This window comes from Stenella coeruleoalba (genome assembly GCF_951394435.1).
Source record: "Stenella coeruleoalba genome assembly, chromosome: 16".
NCBI lineage: Eukaryota > Metazoa > Chordata > Mammalia > Artiodactyla > Delphinidae > Stenella > Stenella coeruleoalba.
This window is the reverse complement of record NC_137162.1, coordinates 63,556,282-63,580,831: the sequence shown is the minus strand read 5'-3', so window position 1 is coordinate 63,580,831 and position 24,550 is coordinate 63,556,282. Positions and strand designations below refer to the sequence as shown.

The window sequence follows — 24,550 nt, the reverse complement described above, 5'->3', positions numbered from 1 at the left end:
CCAGGAAACAATGGCTTTCCAACATGCATGGTACATACTCTGAAAGATCAAAGTGTTATAGAAGCTTGCTGTTTTTGTTTCTGCATAATAAATCGCATGAAATAAACTTTGCAGTGTCTTTATACCAGTCACTTTGGTTCACAGGAAAGAATGTGTGCAAGTTTTTAAAAATATTTGCTATTTGCTAAATGGTAAGTTCATAAAAGAAAATCACGTTACTTATTTTGTGAAACAGCACAGCTGCAGAAGCCAGGGTAGCGTGGCCACAGAGAGGAACCTCACTCACTGGTGTAAACCACCTTAATCCAAAGCAGGAACCTTCAGAGGAGAAAAAACCAAAGAGAGATGAGATCATTCCCATACAAGGGGGTCGTAAACTTTTCATTTTCTTATTCTTTTCTAAATATTTCATTAGCATGATTCATCACTGAAACATGTTGTGAAAGGAGGAGCAAAGTCTAGGCAAGCCTCCTAGGGCCCCCCAGTGCTAGAACTGGAGCTGAAACACTCAAATTCACCAATACCTGCTCCCCCAGATGAAATGAAAACCAGATTAGAAGCTCCCCCCCCTCTCCTATCTGCATGCAAATAGTAAATGGACATTTCCCTTAACTATCATTCCCCCACTGGAAAAGCAGCTTCTTGTGCCATTCAGGAATGGTTAAAAAAAAAGCGTATTTACTTTGTGTAAAGTTGTCAGTTGGGTGTAGTTTTTGGATAAAAGCAGTTTCAGAGAGATTCATTTCCTTTGCAATTTTTTGATGCATGTCTTCATCCAATTTCTAAATTAGAAACAAAAGGTTATTGAGACTCCAGAAACAAAAATCTGACTTCCTTGGACAGCAACTGCCACTAGTAAATAACAGTTTATTAATATTAAAAGTTATATGCCTAAAAGGAAATAATCACCAAGGAATTCAAGGCACTTTTATAAAGATGGTTTTTCAGAAATCCATGCATGCAACCATGTGAAGAGCTGTGGAGGTTAAAAGCTAGAACAGATTCTGAAAACCTACCGGCCTGGGCTATCCTTTGTCAGATTATTATCTAGTCTATCTGAGAGCATGTGTTCTCTTCTAAAAATAATTTCTGCAAATGGAAACTCCACAATCTCTCTTTTCTGTTGGATGAAGAGATGTCAGGTGCCCACTCTGAGCAGGCTGGACCACTCTGCCCCCATTTATGCACAGTTCACTCCCTTTCATGAGTCAGGCCTCAGGCCAGAGGTCACCTCCTCCAGAAAGCCTTCCAGACTGCTCTGTCTCTTCCCCAGTGCATAGACCACCTGAAATTACTTGCTATGTCCTTTTAATGTCTGTTCCCCTCACCTCTGACTCTGGCTCTATGAGAGCACCAACTGTGCTACTTTGCTTTGTCCTGATTTAGAACAATGCTTTTATTCATCCTGGGATGGAAGGAGGTCAATAAATATTTGCTAAGAGAATAATTATCCAGTTAACCTTCATTTTAAACACCCTCAATATAGATATTTTTATCCACTTACAGATAAACAAATTAAACACAGAAAGTTTATGTAATATCCTAAAAACACAATACGTCTAATAAATGGTAGACTGATTAAGAATGTGGGTTTTGCAAATGGTAAGAACCAGTGAATCTAGAGAAAAAGTATGTAGATGTTCATTCTTGAAATTTTTCTTAAGTTTTTTAATTTTTCAAAATAAAACAATTTTTTTAAAGTAGGCTTTGGAAACATACATAATTGGATTTGTAACCTGGGTCAGCTCCTAGAAACAGTGCAAGAGTGGGCAAGTCATTTCACCTGGAGCCTCAGCTTCTATGCCTTTAAAGTGGGAATAATAGTACTTAGGTCGAAGGGTTATTGTGAAGACACCTACATACATATACATGCATAAACACACATATACACATTCCTCTTAACTCAAGGGAAAAAATGGGCTGAAGCATGAATTTTCTTTTTGAGAATGAAAAGCAATTTTTTTAATCAACAAAATGATCACTACTTAGATTTTGAATTCTAAAGAAATCTCAAGACATTAACTATACTCCAATAAAAATTTATTTTAAAAAAAAGAAATCTCAAGACAAATGCATTTTTGCTTTGGCAAAACTTACTATTCTTGAGCTCCTGAAACCCAGAAATAAGAATTATGCTTTATTCTAATAAATTCATAATTCACTTATCTGAGTTATGCAAGTTAAACACCCTTGTCTTTTAGTTGATTCAAATTCTTTTGAAACACTTTCCGTATACTCATATAACATTACAGATATGTTTACCTATTAAAGTTTCTGTATTGAAAAAAAAGGCATAAAACAGCAGTTGTGAAAAATCAGTCATGATTTTTAAAATATCAGCTGATGTAAAAATCCTAACAGGGGACTTACTAAGCTTTTCTTAAAGGAGCTCTGTATTAAAAATCTGTAGAGGCTCTGTAGTCCTACAGAAAGAGAAATCACTTAAGAAATAGATACTTATTTTCTGAAAAAAATAACACAACGGGTTTTTCTGTTTGTTTTTTACTTAATGTTTTTCTTTCAAAAGATTTAATCCAATAATGCATATAAAGTGCTCATCACAGTGCCTGATGCATAGTGAGTACTTGATAAACGTTACCTTTTTAAGTGGTTCAAAGCCAGTGCTTTAACCTGCCACGCCGCACTGCCTCCCCATAACAAGGAAATTATTATTATCCCTTTAACAGGCTGCAGGCAAGAAAACCAATGTCTATCAGATAAAATGGACTCCTGCAAGCAGAATCAATCACTGAGTGCCACGCTAGGCCACCAGCATCAGCACCATTCCCAAGGGAATGTGTTAGAAATGGAGAGTCTCAGGCCCTGCCCCAGACCTTCTGGATCAGAATCTCCATCTTAACCAGAAACCAGGTGATCTGTGAGCACATTAAAGTCTGGGGAGCCCTGGTGTGTAAGGTATGGTCCTCTGGTCAAGGGCCTGAGCCTCTCAGTTGAGAAGTCAAGATAGATACAGAAATCAGCAATGGATTTTGACATTAAGTACTCTAGGACTTTAAAGGTGAGGACTTGATGTGGACCTAGAAAAAGGGAAGATTTTGTTGAGTTGAACAGGAAAATGTGGGCAAAAAGCTTTGTATTGGGGACGCTTCTTGGGCAAATCACTTGACCTCACTTCTTTCTCCTTCTGTTAAATCTTTGACACTCTAGGATTCTGTAAGCTAAGGTAAGGAGAATTAGGATGGTAGGAATGAAGTGGAATGAGCACATGTCACACCTCTGGGCACCTGTGGGCCTGGGGAGTGAGAAGTCCCACCTGAGTAGAGGAGGGGGTTGGGTGCTGCTGAGGCCAACAAGGCAACAATGTTCAGAAGTGAACTCAAGCGCTTCGCAGTGGCCTGTTGAATGTTCTCCATGGAAACTGGCCCACCTGCCCGTGCATGTAACACCTGAGAGAAACTCAGAGCCATTTAATTCCCCAGTGCTGAGTCTGCAGTCACAGGCCTCAAAGGTGATTGAAGGGTTAATGAAGAAAAGCCTGGATTTGCCTCCTTGACTAAAGGAACCTGCTGTGCCTGCCAGTCCCTCCTGTATCTGATCTGGCCAAACTCCCTATCCTTGTCCTTCCTGTCTTTGCCTATTGCTTCCCGTGATCTTTAGGACCAGAGCCTCTAAAAGTATTAAAGCATTTCGCATTGTAGCCAAGCTCACCATCTATTGGTAATAGATTCCTTTGCAAATGGGCTTTTTTGCACATCAGCTAAAACACACACTTCACAGACCATCAACTCTTTAATCTTCTCTGCTTTGGTATATTTCACCAATTACAATTTGAATTTCTATAAGTGCAATTTCTGCCCCAGAACACTGAAAATGCACCTGCTATTTGCCTGAGGGGCCAGAGACAATGTAGAAAGTATGATAGTAGCAGCCCTCAATGTGCACCACATGTGGCTGAATTTCTACACTGGAACCAAAGATCAAAATAATGGTGAATCATGAGAAGATTAATATTGCTTCAACTTGGAGAGCTTTAGGAAAAAAAGAATGAGACTACATTCATTCAAAATACTGAATTTTGGTTCCAATAATGTTTCCATTTTACACTACAAGCTTATTTTTAAAAGTAACATAATAGTTTCAAACCAAACCGATAACTGTTAGTTCTCTTGCTTTAATATCCATTTCCTTTTGCCAATTTCACATGAGTCAAGCTTCCAGCAGCAAAATTAGAGCCATGTTTGTTTTTCTGCCTTCCAATGTACTGCGTTGGGACACTGCGGTTCCATCACTATATGGCCCACAAAAGATTAATGATCAGAAAATCAGAGTAAAGTTTTAAAATACTCCCACCTTGTGGCAGTTTAGAAATATGACAGCCTAAACAGGACAGTCCTGCTCTGTTCCTTTGTCCCTCTGCTTTCCTTCCAGCGACGTTAAAGCACTTGGATGTAGAAAGTTCTAAATCATCTAGGAATGGGAGATTCCTTTCGAGGCACTTGGATTTCCGATTGTAAAGTTATGCCCATACAATGCAGCACTCAAACTTCAGGCCATCTTCAGTTGCTTCTAATGGATCTTATAGATGCTTAGTGTCTCCAGCTCCATCACAGAACCCAAAGAACATACTCACTTTGCATACCCTGCCCAACCCTCCCTACCAATGAGAACAAAAGATGAATAACTGTTGGCTAACTAGAACTCTTAGAAGGAGATTTTTGCCATAGTATCACTGATTATAATATTTTCACTTTCACTCAACAGATATCTATTTAGTGCCTCCCATGTGCTAGGCCTTGTGTGTTGGAACAAGTCAGAATAGATTAAGATCTCATGGAATGTACAGTAGTGAGAGAGACAGGCATTGAATGAATTACAGCAAGAGTGATGCATGTTATCAACTGGGAAAGGGTGCCATGGGAGCACATAAAAGAGGAAGATATCTTAGTCTAGTATTGAGTACAGTGGGTTAAAAGCATGGGCCCTGCAGTCAGGCAGACCTGGGGTGGGATTCTGAAGTCAGCCATTTAACCTTCTTCTGCCTCCATTTTCTCATCTGTAAAATGGGGATAATAATAATAAGACCTACTCATAGAGTGGTTGTGAGGGTGAAATGAAATAATATATGAAAAGAAATTAGCACAGTATGTATCTGACTGAACTTGCCTGAAGTCACTGCCCTTAAAGCTGAGAGTTATGTTCTAGAAGCCAGTGAGGATACTTGGGAAGCACCAATTCCCACATTAACATTTCCTCTTCCTTTGCGTTGCTCTCTTCCCTCAAATACTTGGCAAAGGAAAACACTTCAATGTCCTAGAAGAATCTTCTCTGCACTTTGCATCATTTTTCTGGGCATAAAAATGAGATATGAGGTTGTAACCCTCTAGAAACCCCAGGAGCCTCTGACCCAGTGTGGTCACACTGAGCCAGTGATCCTCTCTCTAAGGAAGGGCAGCAAGTTTGGAAATGGCCACTGCACATGAGTTAAAGCATGGATTGAACACAGCATTGCTATACACCTGTTTTTCTTTAAATATATAACCCACCAACCTGTAAAACGGGCTTTTGGTTGTCCCTAAATTTAACCAGAAAAACCAGAACAGCAAGTACTTTAGGAACTAAAACTAAGCATTCGTCTTTAAAAGTGTGAAGCCAGGGACTTCCCTGGCGGTCCAGTGGTTAAGAGGTCACTTTCCAAAAGCAGGGGGTGCAGGTTCGATCCCTGGTTGGGGAGCTAAGATTCCCACATGCCTCAGGGCCCGAAAAACCAAAACAAAACAGAAGCAATATTGTAACAGACTCAATAAAAACTTAAAAAAAAAAAGTGTGAAGCTGATCCTCCTTGCTGTCACTGGAAATGATTAGTCGTGTTTAAAAGAACAGAAACACACATGTATGAATATTACATTTGATCCTGGCACAGTGTCCAGCTTACGGTAGACAGCCAGTAAAGGCCAGCTGAATCGGGATAAATAAATATACTGGGCACACAACAAAGTTGTTTTTATGGATAATTTAAACAGGAAAACTCCAGAATAAGCCTCTCTTTAGAGAAGGTATCTTCTGAAACAATGGTTTTCAACTGGGGGCTTTCTCTAGTTGCGGCAAGCGGGGGCTGTTCTTCGTTGCGGTGCTCGGGCTTCTCATTGCCGTGGCTTCTCTTGTTGCAGAGCACAGGCTCCAGGTGCACGGGCTTCAGTAGTTGTGGCTCGTGGGCTCCAGAGTGCAGGCTCAGTAGTTGTGGCACACGGGCTTAGTTGCTCCACGGCATGTGGGATCTTCCCAGACCAGGGCTCGAACCTGTGTCCCCTGCATTGGCAGGCGGATTCTTAACCACTGAGCCACCAGGGAAGCACCTATATTAAAACTCTTGACAAGCAGATTTAGTCAATTTCACAAGTCCTTGACGTGAAGCTATGTTTGCCATATTGTTTCTAAACAAAGTTCACATTTTAGAATCCGGCTGTTATTCTCTCACTAATACTCCTAAGCTCTTGTGTTACTTGACAAAGCCTATTAACTTTATTACTTTCTGCACTTTGTGGTTGGAAAATGCCAACTGCAAGGTTGCATGATGAATGCATCATCAAAGTAAGATGAGGACTCTTTGTTTTGTTTTGTTTTATTTATTTACTTATTTTTGGCTGCGTTGGGTCTTCGTTGCTACGGGCGGGCTTTCTCTAGTTGCAGTGAGTGGGGGTTACTCTTCTTTGCGGTGTGTGGGCTTCTTGTGGGGTCTTCTCGTTGCGGAGCATGGGTTCTAGGTGCGGGGGCTTCAGTAGTTGTGGCGTGTGAGCTCAGTAGTTGTGGTAGGTGGGCTCCAGAGCGCAGGCTCAGTAGCTGTGGTGCAGGGGCTTAGTTGCTCCATGGCACGTGGGATCTTCCCGGAGCAGGGCTCAAACCGGTGTCCCCGCATTGGCAGGCAGAGTCTTAACCACTGCGCTACCAGGGAAGCCCAAGGTAAGATGAGGACTCTTGATCACCATTTTGCTGCTCCATTTGACGGAGAAAATAAGTATACCAAAGACTCAATTAACAATATTCACCTGTCTCAGTAAAACCTCAGCCATTCTCCATCTTGATTTACACTAGAATCACCCGGGGAGCTTTAAAAAACAGTGCTGCTTGGGTCCCACCCCCAGAGATTCTATTGTGATTGGCTGGGCATAGGAATTTTTAAAGCACCTCAGGTGATTTTAATCTGCAGCCAGCTTGATGTTTGCACTCAAAGGCCCCAACTTAATAAGACTTTTTTTAATGTGTTATTTTTTTATTGGAGTATAACTGCTTTACAATGTTGTGTTAGTTTCTGCTGTACAGTGAAGTGAGCCAGGTATAGGTATACATATATGCCCTCCCCCACCCCACATCCCACCCATCTAGGTCATCACAGAGCACAGAGCTGAGCTCCTTGTGCTATACAGCAGGTTCCCACTAGCTATCTATTTTACTCATGGTAGTGTATTTATGTCACACTTAATCTCCCAATTCATCCCACCCTCCCCTTCCCCCCACTCCCCACCGTGTTCTCTACCTCTGCCTTTCTATTTCTGCCCTTTAAGATCATCAGCTGCTTACTGTGTTCCTGAAGTAATTTTCAGAAAATCTACTCTTGTACTAACTGCTCTGAGTAGAAGCGTACCTTGGCTTGTTTCCTAACACCCAGGTAACAACACAAAGCATCTAAGGTCAAAGAAACTTTGACTATTCTGTTAAAACTTATCCAATCAAAGAGCCATTTTTAAAATGAGACTTTCAGTAAGCTGAGTTCTCTCTATGTTAGAGCTTAATTCCTTCTATCTACTACATTACTTAAGTCCTTGCAAAATGTCTCATCTTTGGTCCTGAAAAGAATTTCTAATTGTCTGAACTATAGGTAAGGTTAAAAATATCCAGCTAGAATCTTTTAAGCTAAATGTAGTATCAGCCATGTCCAGTCACATAAAACTCATCTAATTTCATTCTCCTCCCCATTTGGTGCTAACTAAATGAAAACACAGAGGCTACAAGGAGCTCGAGCTCTTTTTTGGGGGGGCGGGGGCGGGGGTCTCAACTACCAAACCACCAGGGAAATCCCCCACACACTTTTTTTTTTAATTGGCTCTAGTTCTTCTTTACATGAATCTTCATTTCTCTTACACCTGCATCTAGGTGTAAGCAGTCTCATCATAAGATTTGGTCAATATCAACTTGCAGACATGAACATTGCTGATATCATTTGACAAAGAAAACAAACCAGAGAGGTACACAAATAGGTGGGTCTGATTTTTTTTTTTTTTTTTTTTTTTTTAGGAAATACTTGGTTCTACAGGAATCTAGGATTTGAGGCACTGCACTTCAAAACAAAATACTACTTACATTTTCTAGGAGGCAAACAGCAGCAGGATTCCCACGAAATGCTTTTGCTGTGAATGCATCTGCTATGAAAATAGGGAACTTCATTTTCCTTGCAATGTTTCTGCAAGCTCTCAAAATTGCTAGTAGCCTGCTTTCATGCTTGTTGCTGCAAAAAATCAAAAAGTTAATGTTTTACTAGCATTTTCCAGGTACAAAGTCAAGCAATTATTCTAACACACCTAATACACATTTAAAGTGATCCTCTGATTTTAAGCCTCTAAATTGAATTTGTTTTAAATTACTGGATTAATATTTTTTCATAGTGTACACATACTTAACAACATAATCATATTCCTAGAGTAGCCAAAACTACATTAGGCTATGCTTTTAATGAAGTGCATGAAATTTTCAAGGGGCATATATGTTGCTTATAGTTTCCCAATGAATATTACTGCCCTTTTAAAATAATGCATTTTTTCTAATTATAAAAGTATGCCCATTATCGCTTCCTTAGTGGCGCTGTGGTTGAGAATCCTCCTGCCAATGCAGGGGACACAGGTTCAAGCCGTGGTCCAGGAAGATCCCACATGCCGCGGAGCAACTAAGCCCGTGTGCTACAACTACTGAGCCTGCACTCTGGAGCCCATGAGCCACAACTACTGAAGCCCGTGCACCTGGAGCCTGTGCTCTGCATGAAGAGAAACCCACGCACTGCAAAGAAGAGTAGCCCCCGCTCGCCGCAGCTGGAGAAAGCCCACGCGCAGCAACAAAGACCCAACGCAGCCAAAAGTAATAAATTTATATTTTTTTACAATGCCCATTATAAAAAAAACTTGGAAAATCAAAAAGTGACTCATAACCATGTAAATCAGCAATAACTTTTTTTTTTGGACTTAACATAATCAAAGGAGCCTCATGCTTTAATTTTGTGTTATTTTATAAATCTGCAGATGGAGACTTTTTAACTCATGATATAGATTTGTTAAAATAAAGCTTTTCATTATAAGAATAACACTTTCTCTTTACTGAAAACCTGTAAAATATAGAAAAGCAGGGTGGGGAGGGGATCTCCTGTATTCTCATGCCCTACAGAGAGAAATTCTGTTAAACATTCTCAGTGTTTCCTTTGCTTTACTAGAAAGCATGGGTTTTGTCATAGGCATGGAGGGATTCTTCCCTCCCAAAGTTATAGAACTTTTAAAATATTCAGCAAATTAGAAGGTGCTTTGTTTAAATCTAAAAGAAATTAACCTATCCTAACATGTATTTCTTGTTCTCAACATTAAGATAAATAACAGTGGGACGCCTTGCTGGCGGCCACACCTGGCACCAGCCCACTGGCAGCTCCCAGGCCTACAGGTTTCTTTTTCTTTTCTTTGTGTGTAATTTATTATACAAGTGTTTTGCTTAACTTTCTTGCCAAATGCCTACGTTTTTCTGCCTTTTTTTTTTTTAGGTATAACTGATGTGTTACTTTCAGGTGTACAACATACTGATCCGATATTTTTATATATTGGGAAATGATCTACCACAATCATTAACTACCTAGTTAATCCATCACCATACAAAGTTACAAAAAAAGGGTTTTTTTGTGTGTGATGAAATTTTGAAGATCTACTCTCTTAGCAGCTTTCAAATATGCAATACATTATTGCTAACTATAGTCACCATGCTGTACATGACATTCCCGGGACTTATTTATTTTACAACTGTAAGTTTGTACCTTTTGACCCCCTTCAATAACTTCAGTAAGGTTGCACCTTCTGACCTCCAAGCAATAACATTATTAATATTTTAGATATACAGTTTTTAATCATAATTTTTACCCTTTTAACAGTATAGCATGAGTATAAATGCTTCAAAAACATCATTTTAATAGATTTACAATAGGTTCATGCATATGCTATAAATTATTTAACTATTTCCCCTTTGGTGAGTATTTATTTCTAATTTTTCACTTGTAAAGATAATGTAGTGATCAAATTTTTTGACTGTAAATCTTGGTCTGCATTTCTGATTCTTTAATTATAATAGATTCCCAAAAACCAAATCCCTGGGTCAAAGTGTACAGACATCTTAACTTACACATACAGTTAAATTTATCTTCAGGGCTTCCCTCGTGGTGCAGTGGTTAAGAATCCCCCTACCAATGCAGGGGACACGGGTTCAAGCCCTGGTCCGGGAAGATCCCACATGCCACGGAGCAACTTAGCCTGTGCGCCACAACTATTGAGCCTGCGCTCTAGAGCCCGCGAGCCACAACTACTGAGCCCATGTGCCACAACTACTGAAGCCCACGTGCCTAGAGCCCGTGCTCTGCAACAAGAAAAGCCACCGCAATGAGAAGCCCACGCACCGCAACGAAGAGTAGCCCCCGCTCGCAGCAACCAGAGAAAGCCTGCGCACAGCAATGAAGACCCAACGCAGCCAAAAATAAATAAACGAATAATTTTTTAAAATTTATCTTCAGAGAGTGTATCAACTTAGCATATGAGAATGCCCCACCATTGGTGATCTGATAGATTTTAAAATACCTTGAACTTTCATTTGTGTTTCTTGGATTATTCTAACCAGACTGCAAAGAGCATAAAGTCAGAACCTCTTCTTGTTTTTCTTTGCTACTAAAATCTCAGTTTCTAGAACAGTGCCTGACACAATAAATGTTTATTGAATTAAGTAAATAATATACTGAGCATGCATCACAACTGAACTTTCATACATTGACTGGCAAATACTTAGGGCTTCTCAACATGGTATCATCTGCCAGCCAACATTTCAGTTTCAGTAGCATCACCATTACTGACAGTACACTGCAGTTTGTTGATGTAATTATTTGGAAATTTTATTACAGATTGCCTTTATTATTTTAGAAAAATTGAATAGAGACCAGAAACAAATTAAAGTTCTGACAATGAAGCATAGTTTTCATAAATAGAATTGACACTGTTACAGAAATCATAGGTATGCCAAAAGGAGCAAGTTTTTAGCCTCATTGAACTACAGCCCCGTTGGTCTCAGCCATCAGCTATGTGTTCAATTGGATGAGAAAATCTATATTGAAAAGACTGTATAACTTTTCTACAGAGATCATAAATTACATGTTTATGTTTTTAAAATGTTTCTTTAGATAGTCTTGTTTTCTTGCTCTAATTTGGTACAGAAAAATAAAATTCTACAACTAAGTACTTTATCAGGCTTCTAGAAATACTGCATTGCTTCTCAAGTGAGAACATTTCTTTAAAGGGAAAAATCCTCCAAGACTCTAATATCCAATGTCATTTGCCTGTTTGACAACAACTCCTCTCCACCCCACCCCTCCCACACACACACTTGCACTTCTCTTTTTCTAAAAGAACTCTGATTTTGTTTGGGGAGGCAATGCGCCCGGCCCCATCAATGTATCATAAATGGTCTAAGCCAATCTGTATGATTTCATTCTCCTGTGCCAGATGCTCCCTCTTCCAGATCCTCTTGCAGCTAGAGATGGCCATAGGACCCATTTAGAGCAAGATTGCTGGAGAGATTCTAGGGACAATCTTTGGCTTTCTGATAAAAGGGGCAGATGGGAAAGGAAAATGGACAGCCTCTTTTTCCCCCTCCTCTTTTTCCTGTCTTGAATATGTTGCTGATGCCTGGGAATGCAACGATCATCTTTTGACCATGAGGTGACAAATATGAAGAGAAAAAGCTAACAAACTAGGTAAGGAAGAAATAGTATAGGTTCTTTACAATGTAGTTAACCTGCTAAATCAATGTTAGATCCTCCTACTTCCAGACTTCTTAAGTAAACAGCAAATATCCTTAAGGTTCAAACTATTGTCAATCCATGGAGTAGCCAAAATAATGGCCGAAGTAGCCAAAGGTGTCCACATTCTAATTCCAAGAACTTGTTAATGTGCTATGTTGCATGGCAGCAGGGAATTAAGGTTGCATATGGGATTAAGGTTGCTAATCAACTGATTTTTTTTTTCAACATTTGAAGGCAGGACTTTTTAAAAAAATTTTATTTTTATCTTTGGCTGCATTGGCTCTTCCTTGTTACGCGCGGGTTTTCTCTAGTTGTGGTGAGTGGGGGCTACTCTTCGTTGCGGTGCGCGGGCTTCTCATTGTGGTGGCTTCTCTTGTTGCAGAGCATGGGCTCTAGGTGCACAGGCTTCAGTGGTTGCAGCAAGCGGGTTCGGTAGTTGTGGCACCCGGCCTCAGTAGTTGTGGCTTGTGGGATCTAGAGCACAGGCTCAGTAGTTGTGGCACATGGGCTTAGTTGCCCCGCAGCATGTGGGATCTTCCCAGACCAGGGATCAAACCCGTGTCCCCTGCATTGGCAGGTGGATTCTTAACCACTGCACCACCAGGGAAGTTCCAACTGACCTTAAAATAAGATTATTTTGGATTATCCCAGTGGACTAAATGTCACAGGGGTCATTAAAAGTGGAAGAGGGAGGCAGAAAAGTTCAAGGCAGTGATTTGAACATGCTGTGCTGCTGGGTTAAAGACAGAGGAAGGAGACACAAGCCAAGAAATATAGATAGCCTCTAGAAATTGAATAAGGTGGGACTTCCCTGGTGGTCCAGTGGTTAAGAATCCGTGCTCCCAATGTAGAGGGCATGGGTTTGATCCCTGGTCAGGGAAGTTCCTCGACCCCATGCCATGGAGCATGGCCAAAACAAACAAAAAAAATTGAACAAGGCAAGGAAACAAATTCTCCCCTAGAACCTCTAGAAGGAACAAATCTGGATTAGTCAGTTGAGGATGCCATAACAAACCACAGACTGTGTGGCTTAAACAACAGAATTTCTTTTCTCACAATCTTGAGGCTGGGAAGTCCCAGATCAAGATTGATTTTATCCCAGTGAGACCTATTTTGGATTTGTGACCTTCAGAACTATAAAATAATAAATTTGTGTTATTGTTACTCACTAAATTTGTGATAATTTGTTATAGCAGCAACAGGAAATGAACACAATCCAGTATTCTGTTACTTGTAGCCCAGCAAAATCCTAACTGCTGCACAAATTTCCAAGAACAATAATAATAAATACTTACTGAGCACTTATTATGTGCTAGACATGGTTCTAAGAGCATTTAATCCTCAGAGCATCTCATGAGATAGATCCTTATTATAATCTCCATTTCCATTTTACAGGTGAATAAACAGAGGCTCAGAAATTTTAAGTAACTTGCCCAAGGTCACATATTTAGGCAATGCCTAAATTTGAACCCAAACAGTCTAATTGAAGAGTCCATGTTGTTAACCACCGTGCCTTAGAATATATCCCAGGACCAGAATTTGAGGAACTCTTACTTAAGGAACTAAAATCTTAGTTCCATGAAATTGTAAACTACCACTGCATAAGAGAAATTTTGTCTTAAGTGTTAAAATACTTTAGATCATCTTTGAAATGAAAACTCAAGAGTTTAAAAATTCTCTTAGAATTTGCAGACACTCAAGAATACAAAGGACCCTGGTACAAGAAACACTAAATAATTGTACTATGTATGAAAACTAAACAAGATTTCTGATTAAGTAAAAAGAGCTCTTGGTCAAGTGTGAAAGTTTCTTAAGCATTTTTATTTGTTCTAGAACAGTGCTTTTCAGATTTTAGCATTCATCAGAATCACCTGTGGGGATGTATTAAAACACAAATTGCTGGACTCCATGCCCAGAATTTTTTATTTCATAAGTTGTATTAAAACACAAATTGCTGGACTCCATGCCCAGAATTTTTTATTTCATAAGTCAAGAATTTACATTTCTAACAAGTTCCCAAGTGATGCTGATGCCGTACTTAGAGACTCACTACAAAAAGAGCATGAAGTTTCTAACACCATAAATGTATTAAAACTATCTTTCTAAAATGTATTTTATAAATTTAATTTTTATTCTCAAAGGGGAGAAAAAGTATTTTTATTCATTTAATTTGATTAATATTCCTGTTTGTGCTCTATGGTAACCAGTTATGCTTAACATAGGGTTCACATTAACAATTTAATTTTCAAAAATTACTGTGTATTTCCTAAACACGAGGCACATGCTAGATTTGGGGGATAAAATGATGAACAAGTCACTAACTCTCTGTCAAGGTATTCTCAGTCAGTGAGGAGACCAATGTAAAAATTATAAAATATAAAATAAAAAGATAAAGATACAATGCTTATGAACACAAGGAGAGAGCAATAACTCTGCCCAGGAGACAGTCAGAGGCAGCTGCAGAGATGAGGTGACATTTGAATGGGTCCAAAAACATATACAAAAAAATGTCCAGCAGTTCCATAAGGGGGGAACAGGCATCTTGGGCAGAGTGCATGGATTAATCCCAGGGTAAACAATTCAATATGGAAATAGATGTGGCAAGAGGATAGGAGAGGGTGGAGTTAAGGCTGTAAAGATCTGCTGGAGCCAATGTTCATGATTTCTTCTTTATCTTTGTGGGTTCAGAAATCCAAAGTTCAGTTCAACAGCTACTGTGTGGCAGGCAGACTCCAATACTAGGCACCAGGGAGAGAAGAGAATCTCATGAATGAGCCATACACCTCTACCCTGAGGATCTAATCTAGAATTTACTTTTGAAGATGTCTTTTTTCTTTTTCTCTCTCTCTCTCCTTAAAATTAGTTTTGGTTTCATTCCTATAAGGAAAAGGCAGGATTAACATCCCCCTGAATTGCTGAGAGAAAATTTGAGGCAGGTAAAGTTTAAGCAACTTGCTTTTATTTACCCAGTAAATGGGCTTGCACAAATTTTGGCATCCAGTCAAATGGCTGGTCCTCAGGTGCAGCTATCAGGCAGGGCTCTGAGCAACTATCCAGCACTGTGTTTTTCAAATAATTGAAAAATAATCCAAATAATTTAATGATCCAAATAATTTAAATTATCCTTCTCTAGTTTCACTGACATTCCGTTTGGACACCTAGAGTGGCTTTACATGTCCCTCAATAATGCCAAGCAAATATGCTGTTTAAAAAGAAATAAATTACCCCCAGAGGGTACAAGCTCATAAATCTAAATTCATATGATTTCAGGACTTCCCTGGTGGCGCAGTGGTTAAGAATCTGCTTGCCAATGCTGGGGACACGGTGTCGATCCCGGGCCGGGGAAGATCCCACATGCTGTGGAGCATCCCATGCACCAGAATTACTGAGCCTGCGCTCTAGAGCCCGGGCTCTAGAGCCCGTGAGCCACAACCACTGAAGCTCGCGTGCCTAGAGCCTGTGCTCCACAACAGAGAAGCCACCGCAATGAGAAGCCTGCGCACCGCAACGAAGAGTAGCCCCCACTCACCGCCACTAGAGAAACCCCGCGCGCAGCAACGAAGACCCAACGCAGCCAAAAATAAATACATAAAATAAATTTATAAATTCATATGACTTCTCAACTACTCATATTTATCTTTTATAACTCTTTAGTTTTTAATAATCAAATTAGTATATGAATATAATCCTTTTATAAACAATAAAATAGTACGGAAAAAACTAAAATCCCATTTGACAATTCCCTGTCCCACTACCTTCCCCGGAGTTCCACTGGGTTTGTTTTTGAGAACACAGTAGACACCTTCCTGAATTCTAATCTTGGTTCCATTTACCATGGAAATGTAGGGAAATCATAAACCTCCCTTGTTCAAATAGCTTAGTCATTAAACCTGCCCATGGGTATGCCTGGGAACACTGAGGCTTATTTGTCCCTCTGTAACTAACTGTCTTAGCTTGTTTACAGTCTCCTGTGGCTACAGACAACAGAAAGTTGATTTCTGTTATTCTGTAGCTGTTAGCATAAAAGAATCCACTTAGCTTTTGCTTATGACTACTGCCTCAAAACAAGGATACTCATTAATAAATGCCAGTTTAGTTCTTTGAAAATGTAAATACTTACTAATAGAGCACTGACTGGCATTCAAAGTGTACTTGAACACAGTCTACTTGCTGGTGAAAAGAAAATGAGTATAAAAAATAATTACAAATTATAAGTAAAATAAGTTTTTAAATAAAAATTTGGAAGAAAGTCTATTTTTAAATTAGTTTCATTTAGCTACTAAGACCATATATACACACACACACACACACACACACACACACATACACACACACACACACATACACATATATACGGCATTCAACTACTTTGTGTTTACTTTTACCCATATTTCCTATACTTAATAGAAGCTCTGAAACACTTCCTTTGTTCAAATATTTTTAGACTCGTTCTGATTTCCACAACTACATTTATGTTTGAATACCCACTGTTTTGGATGGAAATTTTTCACTTTTCTGTTAAAGTTTACAGTTCTCATCTTATCGTCATGACTTACCATTTATCAACCAAATTATTGTCCCCCGCATCCTCTCCCCACTGGTAACCACTAGTTTGTTCTCTATATTTGTGAGTCCGTTTCTTTTTTGTTATATTCACTAGTTTGTTGTATTTTTTAGATTCCACATATAAACGATAACATACAGTATTTGTCTTTGTCTGACTTATTTCACTTAGCATAATACCCTCCAAGTCCACCCACATAGTTGCAAATGGCAAAACTTCATTCTTTTTTATGACTGAGTAGTATTCCATTGTATAAATATACCACATCTTCTTTATCCATTCATCTGTTGATGGACACTTAAGGTTGCTTCCATATTTTGCCAATTGTAAATAATGCTTCTATGAACACTGAGGTGCATGTATCTTTTCAAATTAGTATTTTTGGTTTTTTTCAGATACATACCCAGAAGTTGAATTGCTGAGTCATATGGTAGTTCTATTTCTAGTTTTTTGAGAAACCTCCATACTGTTTCCCACAGTGGCTGCACCAATTTACATTCCCACCAACAGTGTATGAGGGTTCCCTTTTCTCCACATCCTTGCCAACATTTGTTATTTGTATTCTTTTTCATAATAGCCATATACATATGTTCTTTATAGATATTCATATTCATATATATAATATCTAGTTAATACAAAAGCAAGCAGTAATGGAGGAATAGAGAAACAATAAAGACATGACATATAGAAAACAAATAGCAAAATGGCAGACTTAAACCCCACCTTAATTACATTAAATGTAAATGGCTAAATTCACATCAAAGGGATTTTTTTAAAAAGACATGATCTAACTATATGCTTTCTATAAGAGACAAACTTTAAATTCAAAGACACAAATAGATTGAAAGCAAAAAAATGGGGAAAAGATATGCCATGCAAAGTATAACCAAAAGAGAGCTGGAGTGACTATACTAATAACAAACAAAATAGACTTTAAGACAATATTTGTTACTACAGACAAAGAATGACTTTTTTTTTTTTTTTTTTTTTTTTGCGGTACGCAGGCCTCTCACTGTTGTGGCCTCTCCTGTTGCGGAGCACAGGCTCCGGACGCACAGGCTCAGCGGCCATGGCTCATGGGCCTAGCCGCTCCGCAGCATGTGGGATCTTCCCAGACCAGGGCACGAACCCGTGTCCCCTGCTTCGGCCGGCGGACTCTCAACCACTGCGCCACCAGCGAAGCCCAAGAATGACATTTTATAATGATAAAAGTATCAATCTATCTGGAACATATGACAGTTATAAATATGCACCTAACAACACAACCCCAAAACACATGAAGCAAAAACTGACAGAATAGAAGAAATAGACAAATCAACAATAATAGTTGGAGACTTCAATGCCTAGTTTCAATAATGGATAGAACAACTAGACAGAAGATCAACAAGATTTAACAACACTGTAAACCAACTAGACCTATCAGACATCTCTAGTACACCCCACAATAGCAGTAAACAGCACATCCTTCTCAAGTGCACATGAAGCATTCTTCAGAATAGACCATATGTTAGGTAGCCCATAAAACAAGTCTCAATAAATTTAAAGGCCTGGAATCATACAAAGTGTGTCCTTCAACCACAATAGAATAAAATTACATTTTAATAACAAAACAAAAAGGAAATTTGGGAAATGTGGAAACTAAACACCATTCCCCAATAATAAAAGTGAAGCTCCCCGGAGAAATGGCCGATTCTAGGGCCAGGGTAAAGAAAATACCAGATGAGCCTGCAGCATCTTCTAGTACCAGAAAGTAAGGCAGTCTCAAAAAATAAAAAGGATAGGGGCATGTCAAAGGGATATAGAAGCCAACCTGAAAGTGCTCCCAGTGGCCTAAGCAAGAACAATTTGAGCAACAAAATTAGTAATGTAGTAGTAGATTATAACCCAAAGTACAAAAATGAATATCCACGAGTCTGTACTGACATATATAAAAGATGAAAGAATGAAAGAAAGAAAAACCTTACAGAATAATATCAAATAATTTATCTAGCTACTCTCTCTTCCAGGAGATGGAGTTTATTTATTTATATAAATTTATTTATTTATTTATATTTTTGGTTGCGTTGGGTCTTCGCTGCTGCGCGCGGGCTTTCTCTAGTTGCAGAGAGTGGGGGCTACTCTTCGTCAACGTGTGCGGACTTCTCCTTGCGGTGGCTTCCAGGAGATGGAGTTTAAATACCCCTTGAGTATGGGTGCACTCAGTGACTTGTTTCCAAAAGAGTAGACCATAGGAAGAGGATAAAAAGCAACTTCACAGTGGAGAAATCTGGCAAACACTACCTCACCCAGGTGATTAAAGGTAACACCATCAGTGATAAGTCATGTTGACAGCATATACTTTTGATATGGTGTGATGGGAATGGCACTTTACTTCTGTAGTCTTCTTCCCAAGAACACATTACTCTTGTCTAATTATGCCAAAGACATCAGAGAAATTCCAACTGAAGGATATTCTACAAAGTACTTGACTAGAGGATGCTAAGGAAAATGTTGACTAATGTAATTTAGCATCCCAGATCAGATACTGGAACACAAAAAGGATGTTACAGAAAAACAAGTGAACCCCAAATGAAGTGCAGCGTTTAGTTAATAGCAATGGACCAATGCTGGTTCATTACTTGTGACAAACATACCATAGAATGTAAGATGTTAACAACAAAGGAAACTGAGTGAGAGGTATACAGGAACTCTTCGTACTATCTTGGCAACTTTTTTGTAAACCTACAACTATTCTAAAATTTTTAAATAATTAAAAAAAACAAAACAAAACTGAGGCCTGCCAATAACCATGTAAGGGCGCTTGGAAGCAGATCTTCCATCAGTTGAGCCTTGAGTAACTGCAGGCCCAGCTGACACTTTTTTTAAAAAAATTTTATTTATTTATTTATTTATTATCTTTGGCCACGTTGGGTCTTCATTGCTGCACATGGGCTTTCTCTAGTTGTGGCGAGCGGGGGCTACTCTTCGTTGCAGTGCATGGGCTTCTCATTGCGGTGGCTTCTCTTGTTGCAGAGCATGGGCCCTAGGCACACAGGCTTCAGTAGTTGTGGCACACGGGCTCAGTAGTTGTGGCTCACGGGCTTAGTTGTTCTGCGGCATGTGGGATCTTCCCAGACCAGGGCTCAAACCCGTATCCCCTGCATTGGCAGGCAGATTCTTAACCACTGCGCCACCAGGGAAGCCCCCTGTTGACACTTTTGATTGCAGCTTTATAAGAGACCCTGAGCCAGAGGCACCCATCTAAGCTGCCTTCAGGTTTCAGACCCACAGAAACAATGAAATAATAAAAGTCTGTTCTTTTAAGCTGCTAAGTTTTAGAGTAATTTGTTAACAGCAATACTAAGTAATACAGTATGATTTCTTTTTTTCCCCAGTTTTACTGAGATACAATTGTTACACATTACTGTGTAAGTTTAAGGTATATAGCATAATAGTTTGACTTACATATATTCTGAGATGATTACTGAAGTTTAGTTAGCATCCATCACCTCTTATAAACACAATAAAAAGAGAAAGCAAAATAAGAAAAATGTTTCCTTGTAATGAGAACTTTTAGGATTTACTCTCTTAACAACTTTCATACATCATATAGTAGTGTTAATTATAGTCATCATGCTGTATATTACAACCCTAGTACTTACTTGTAAAGTATAATTTTTTTATATATAATATTCAGAAGCAGCCACTGCAAAACATAGGGACAAGATGCAGTCAATCTGTTTGAATTATATTTCTCATTATTCCTCATTGTAAGTTAATCTGTTCTCATTCCAGTTTTTACAAGAGATTCTAGACCAAATTTACCTAGCCTGAGCCTATCTCCCTAAACTATCAGAATGTAAAAGCAAAATATACGTTGGTGATCGCCAGCTATATATCCTAGCACATATTAATTTCCTACTAGACACATCCACTTGGATTGTATATGGCACCTCAAAATCAGTATACTCAAGTCCTATATTCCCTATGTCAGTTACTACCCACCATCAAACCCTAAACCAAAAATAACTCATCCTTGACTTTTTACTATCCATCCACAGCTTCTCTAATCAATCACTAAATCCTGCTGATAATGGCTCCTAAATATCTCAAAGACATCCTCTTATATCTATCCCAGTACCATTGTTCTAATTTAAGAGCTCATCATCTCTGCTGGGCCTTCTTTGCTAGACTGTGGTGAAAATTAGTTACTTAAATAAGTGCCTCCACCCCCAATATAACCATAGTTATTTATACACTAAGAGGCATAGGTACATATATGAAGAAACATATTTTTATCTACCACTCAGAAGCTTAAAATCATGTGTGGGGGAAGAGGGGAATGGTGTGTTACTCTTAACGGTACAGTGTTTTCTAAGTTATCAATGTGCTTATAAAATATGAAAAGCAGTACAATAGTTTGACTTAAATTCCTTAAGTAGCTATCTTTTGTAGCTGCTTTCCCTGTTCTTCACAGCAATCCACTGGGACAGAAATAATGTTCAACACTTTTAATTATTTTCAAAAATTAGAGAAAGTGTGCTGGGTGCTTTTTTCCTTTTAAGTTGCAATTTGTTTACTTAGTAATTATTCCAATTGGATGAGACCTTTTGGCTTCCCTAATCCCAGAATGAACACTAGGGTGACTTGAAGATACAAACAAGTATCAAGAATGTAAACTGTAATTAAGTCTTGTCTTGAGAAATAATTTTGAATTATGATGGAGAAGACTACTGCTTTCTAAAGAGAGTAGATATATATGATATAAATCAAAGAACAAGCATTTCACAAAACCTTAGTAAGACAGATTTAGTGTTCAAAAGGCATTAACCACCTTAGACACACTCCTAGAAACTTATTTGTGGGTTTGTTACGTTTTTAGCTTATTTGATTTTCCTGTAGATAAAAATATTGTAATCCAGTTTTTACATTATTTCAGAATGCCAGTGGGGGTATGTGAACAACTATCTTAGCCAATTTTTAGTTAATATGCCTTCCCTCCCCCAAAAGAGTACAGTCTCTTTCAATTTCTCTTTCTTTCTTTTTCAGGCTCTGCATGGAATTTTCCTGTTTCCTTCATCCTGGTGGTATAATCAGGATCACGTGTTAGCTGTCTTGTTTTCCTCTGGGCCGTGTGGGTACTTCTATTTCCTTCTCCTTTTTCATCTCTTCTCTCATTTTGGCCTCTAACAAGACCCTCTGCAGGGTCCCTCTGATCTCTGTACTAATAGGAAAGCACTGAAATGACGAAAAGGAAGACAAAGAGAGAGAAAAAAAAAAAGCAGCTGGGAGTCCTTAGTTCTAACCATCTCTATGGAAACAATTCCACAGAGACCAATCTGGAAACAATTCAGTACTGACCACTGGAGCAATGGTGAGCCAATCTCACCAAGCCTTACAGGACTCAACTTGCAAATGAGAACAGTTGATAGACTTTTTTTTTTTGAGAAAAGTAATAAAATAGGAAGCCAAATAAAAATTAAGTTTACCCCTATATAACATACTTTTTTTTAAACTCAAAACTTCCTACTTGCTGTAATAATAAAAAAGTCAAAGGCATGCATGTGCTAATTTCAAGTCCTTCCCAAGCATTCACACTGGCAAACAGCAGAATGCCCAATACAACGAAATGTGGCCAAAAAAACAAAGAAAGCATTGCAGTTTGGTGCTGAAAAGTCTTAAGACTGATTTTAGGATTATGGCCCGTAACAATAAAAATATGTGGAGAGAATGGCAAACTCATTCAGGCAGTAAACAGATTGTTTGAATTCACGCAAGGGGTAAAAGGGATTACAGAATTCCATCTACCAAATCAGATTGAAAGACAGAAAGAATAAAGTAGTGATGTAATTTGAATCCAGGGAAGAACTCCACCTGAAGCAGGAGCTTGGAGTCTTACTAATAAAGCAATCATTAGAGAGAGAAAAGAAAGCTCCCCCGACACCCTCACAGTTTCAGACACCAAGATACCAAGTTTCAGTCCTGTTCAAAAGTCTCCAGCCAATAAACCGTTAACTGCAGGTCTCCAGAGATGCTAACTGCAGTGTTAGTTAGAAATAACTTCAGTTTGGGGACTTCCCTGGCAGTCCAGTGGTTAAGACTTCGCCTTCCAATACAGGGGGTGCGGGTTCGATCCCTGGTCAGGGAGCTAAGATCCCACATGACCTGGGGCCAAAAAACCAAAACATAAAACAGAAGCAATATTGTAACAAATTCAATACTTTAAAAATGGTCCACATCGGGCTTCCCTGGTGGCACAGTGGTTGAGAGTCCGCCTGCCGATGCAGGGAACACGGGTTCGTGCCCCGGCCCAGGAAGATCCCACATGCCGCGGAGCGGCTAGGCCCGTGAGCCATGGCCGCTGAGCCTGTGCGTCTGGAGCCTGTGCTCCGCAACGGGAGAGGCCACAAGAGTGGCCACGTAACGGGGGAAAAAAAAAAAAAAGGTCCACTTCTTAAAAACAAGAAGTAACTTCAATTTGCCTAAAATGATGTTTGTTCCCTCAAAGGTTATTTACATCTCCAGGTAGGTACATAGTGCTTTAAGACCCTAAGCCCCTGGAGTAAAAACCACTTGGGTTTAATTCCTAGCTTCTGCCACTAGGTGTATGACCTTGGGCAACTTTTTACATTTCTCTAGAACTCAGGCATACCATCTGTAAAATGGGGATAAAAATAATTATTTTTCAGGGTTATAAAGAGTCAGTGAATTGAGCACAGCATCTAGCTCAAGCAAGCTCTCAATAATTGTGAGCTATCCTTATTACATTATCCAGTTTCGTTTTTCTATCTCTTGTAAATGATGACATTGCCCCTTCTCCCTTTCTCTAAGGGTTATTTTGAGGGAGTGGTCTCAAGAAAGACAGTAGGGCATTATGACCCAGACAATTCTTACTGTCGCACACTTGTCTTACGCAGGTTTGAGAATGAATTAAAGCCACGAAATGGAAGTTTCCATTATATGACGGTAACTGGCCTCCTGTCTCCACCCTACACACTGCAAACCTCATGAAGGAAAAATTATTCAAGCTTCTCCACTGCTAATACCCCTTGCGCCCCCTCATCCCACTCTCGACGGGCTTCCTAGTGCCTGTAGTACAAAGTACAAAGTCTTTGGATACTGAAGGTGTACAACTTAGGTTCGTCCACATTTGCAACCTTCGGGAACATTCCTGTACTCGAACTCATTTCCTTCTCTCCCTCGCATTTGACATACGTTCCTTCGCTTGCACTTTAACTTGCATTGATCTCGGTACCAGGACTGCCCTCCACTCTTACAGAAATTAGGCTTGCTTGTTTTTTGGGTTTTGTTTTTGTTTTTCCCTAAAAGCTGTCACTAGGAACCTCGGTGGTATGCGAGTCTGCACAACCAAAAATTATTTTTTAGGCGTCACTTGTTCGTGCAATTTTCAAGAATGCAAAGTACTATTCAGAAAACCCGAAATCGGGTGCCTCAAGCGGCTGATGGGTCACTGAGATTACAAAATGGGAGACATTACAGGTGAGAGAGAATGCGAAAGCGAGAAGAGGAAGCGAGGAGTGATCTGCAGGAAAACTTCAATCATGAACATCCTCCCCCTCGCCCCCAACGATGGGGCGGCTGGGCCGGCAGTGTCAAAGCCGGGGGAAGGAGCCCCAGCCCAAGAACCTAAATCAGGGCCTGGCGGACACTCTTGTATCTTCCCAGCTGAGAAGCCCTACTATTTTTACCGCATAATGCAAACATGGTGGACAAGAAATGCCCTCCCCGCGTTTGGCAGCCGAACCACGTGGCTCCCTTTCCACGCAGGTGACGCTGAGGTAGGGGCGGGGCCTTTACCGAACTTGTTCTTGGTGCGGCAGAGCAGCAGAGAACTTTTCCACACCCCGACGCCACGGTTCCTGCAACACAGGACCACTATTGCCTCTTCACATCCTCCCCGAGAGAGCAGAAAGGTGACCTCTGAGGATCTGATAGTTTTATGG

General features: G+C 39.6%; 1 protein-coding gene across 11 annotated transcripts in view; it reads right to left on the bottom strand.

Moving 5' to 3' along the window:
* The window catches only part of PBLD (phenazine biosynthesis like protein domain containing), a 175,770-nt gene that overhangs the window by 145,803 nt on the left and 5,417 nt on the right, over positions 1 to 24,550 (bottom strand). For 9 of the 11 annotated variants that reach the window (XR_013824372.1, XR_013824373.1, XR_013824374.1 and 6 more), the window contains exons 1-4: positions 24,405 to 24,539; positions 8,317 to 8,461; positions 683 to 782; positions 220 to 318 (exon numbers count right to left, since the gene is read on the bottom strand). Coding sequence is in view for 1 of the 11 variants with exons in the window: in XM_079900853.1 (XP_079756979.1) it covers positions 220 to 318; positions 683 to 782; positions 8,317 to 8,400 (283 nt within the window). In the remaining 10 variants the exon portion in view is untranslated. Of the gene's footprint in view, positions 1 to 219; positions 319 to 682; positions 783 to 8,316; positions 8,462 to 24,404; positions 24,540 to 24,550 lie in introns of those variants that run through there. The other 2 variants (XR_013824370.1, XR_013824371.1) reach the window with 1 other exon arrangement.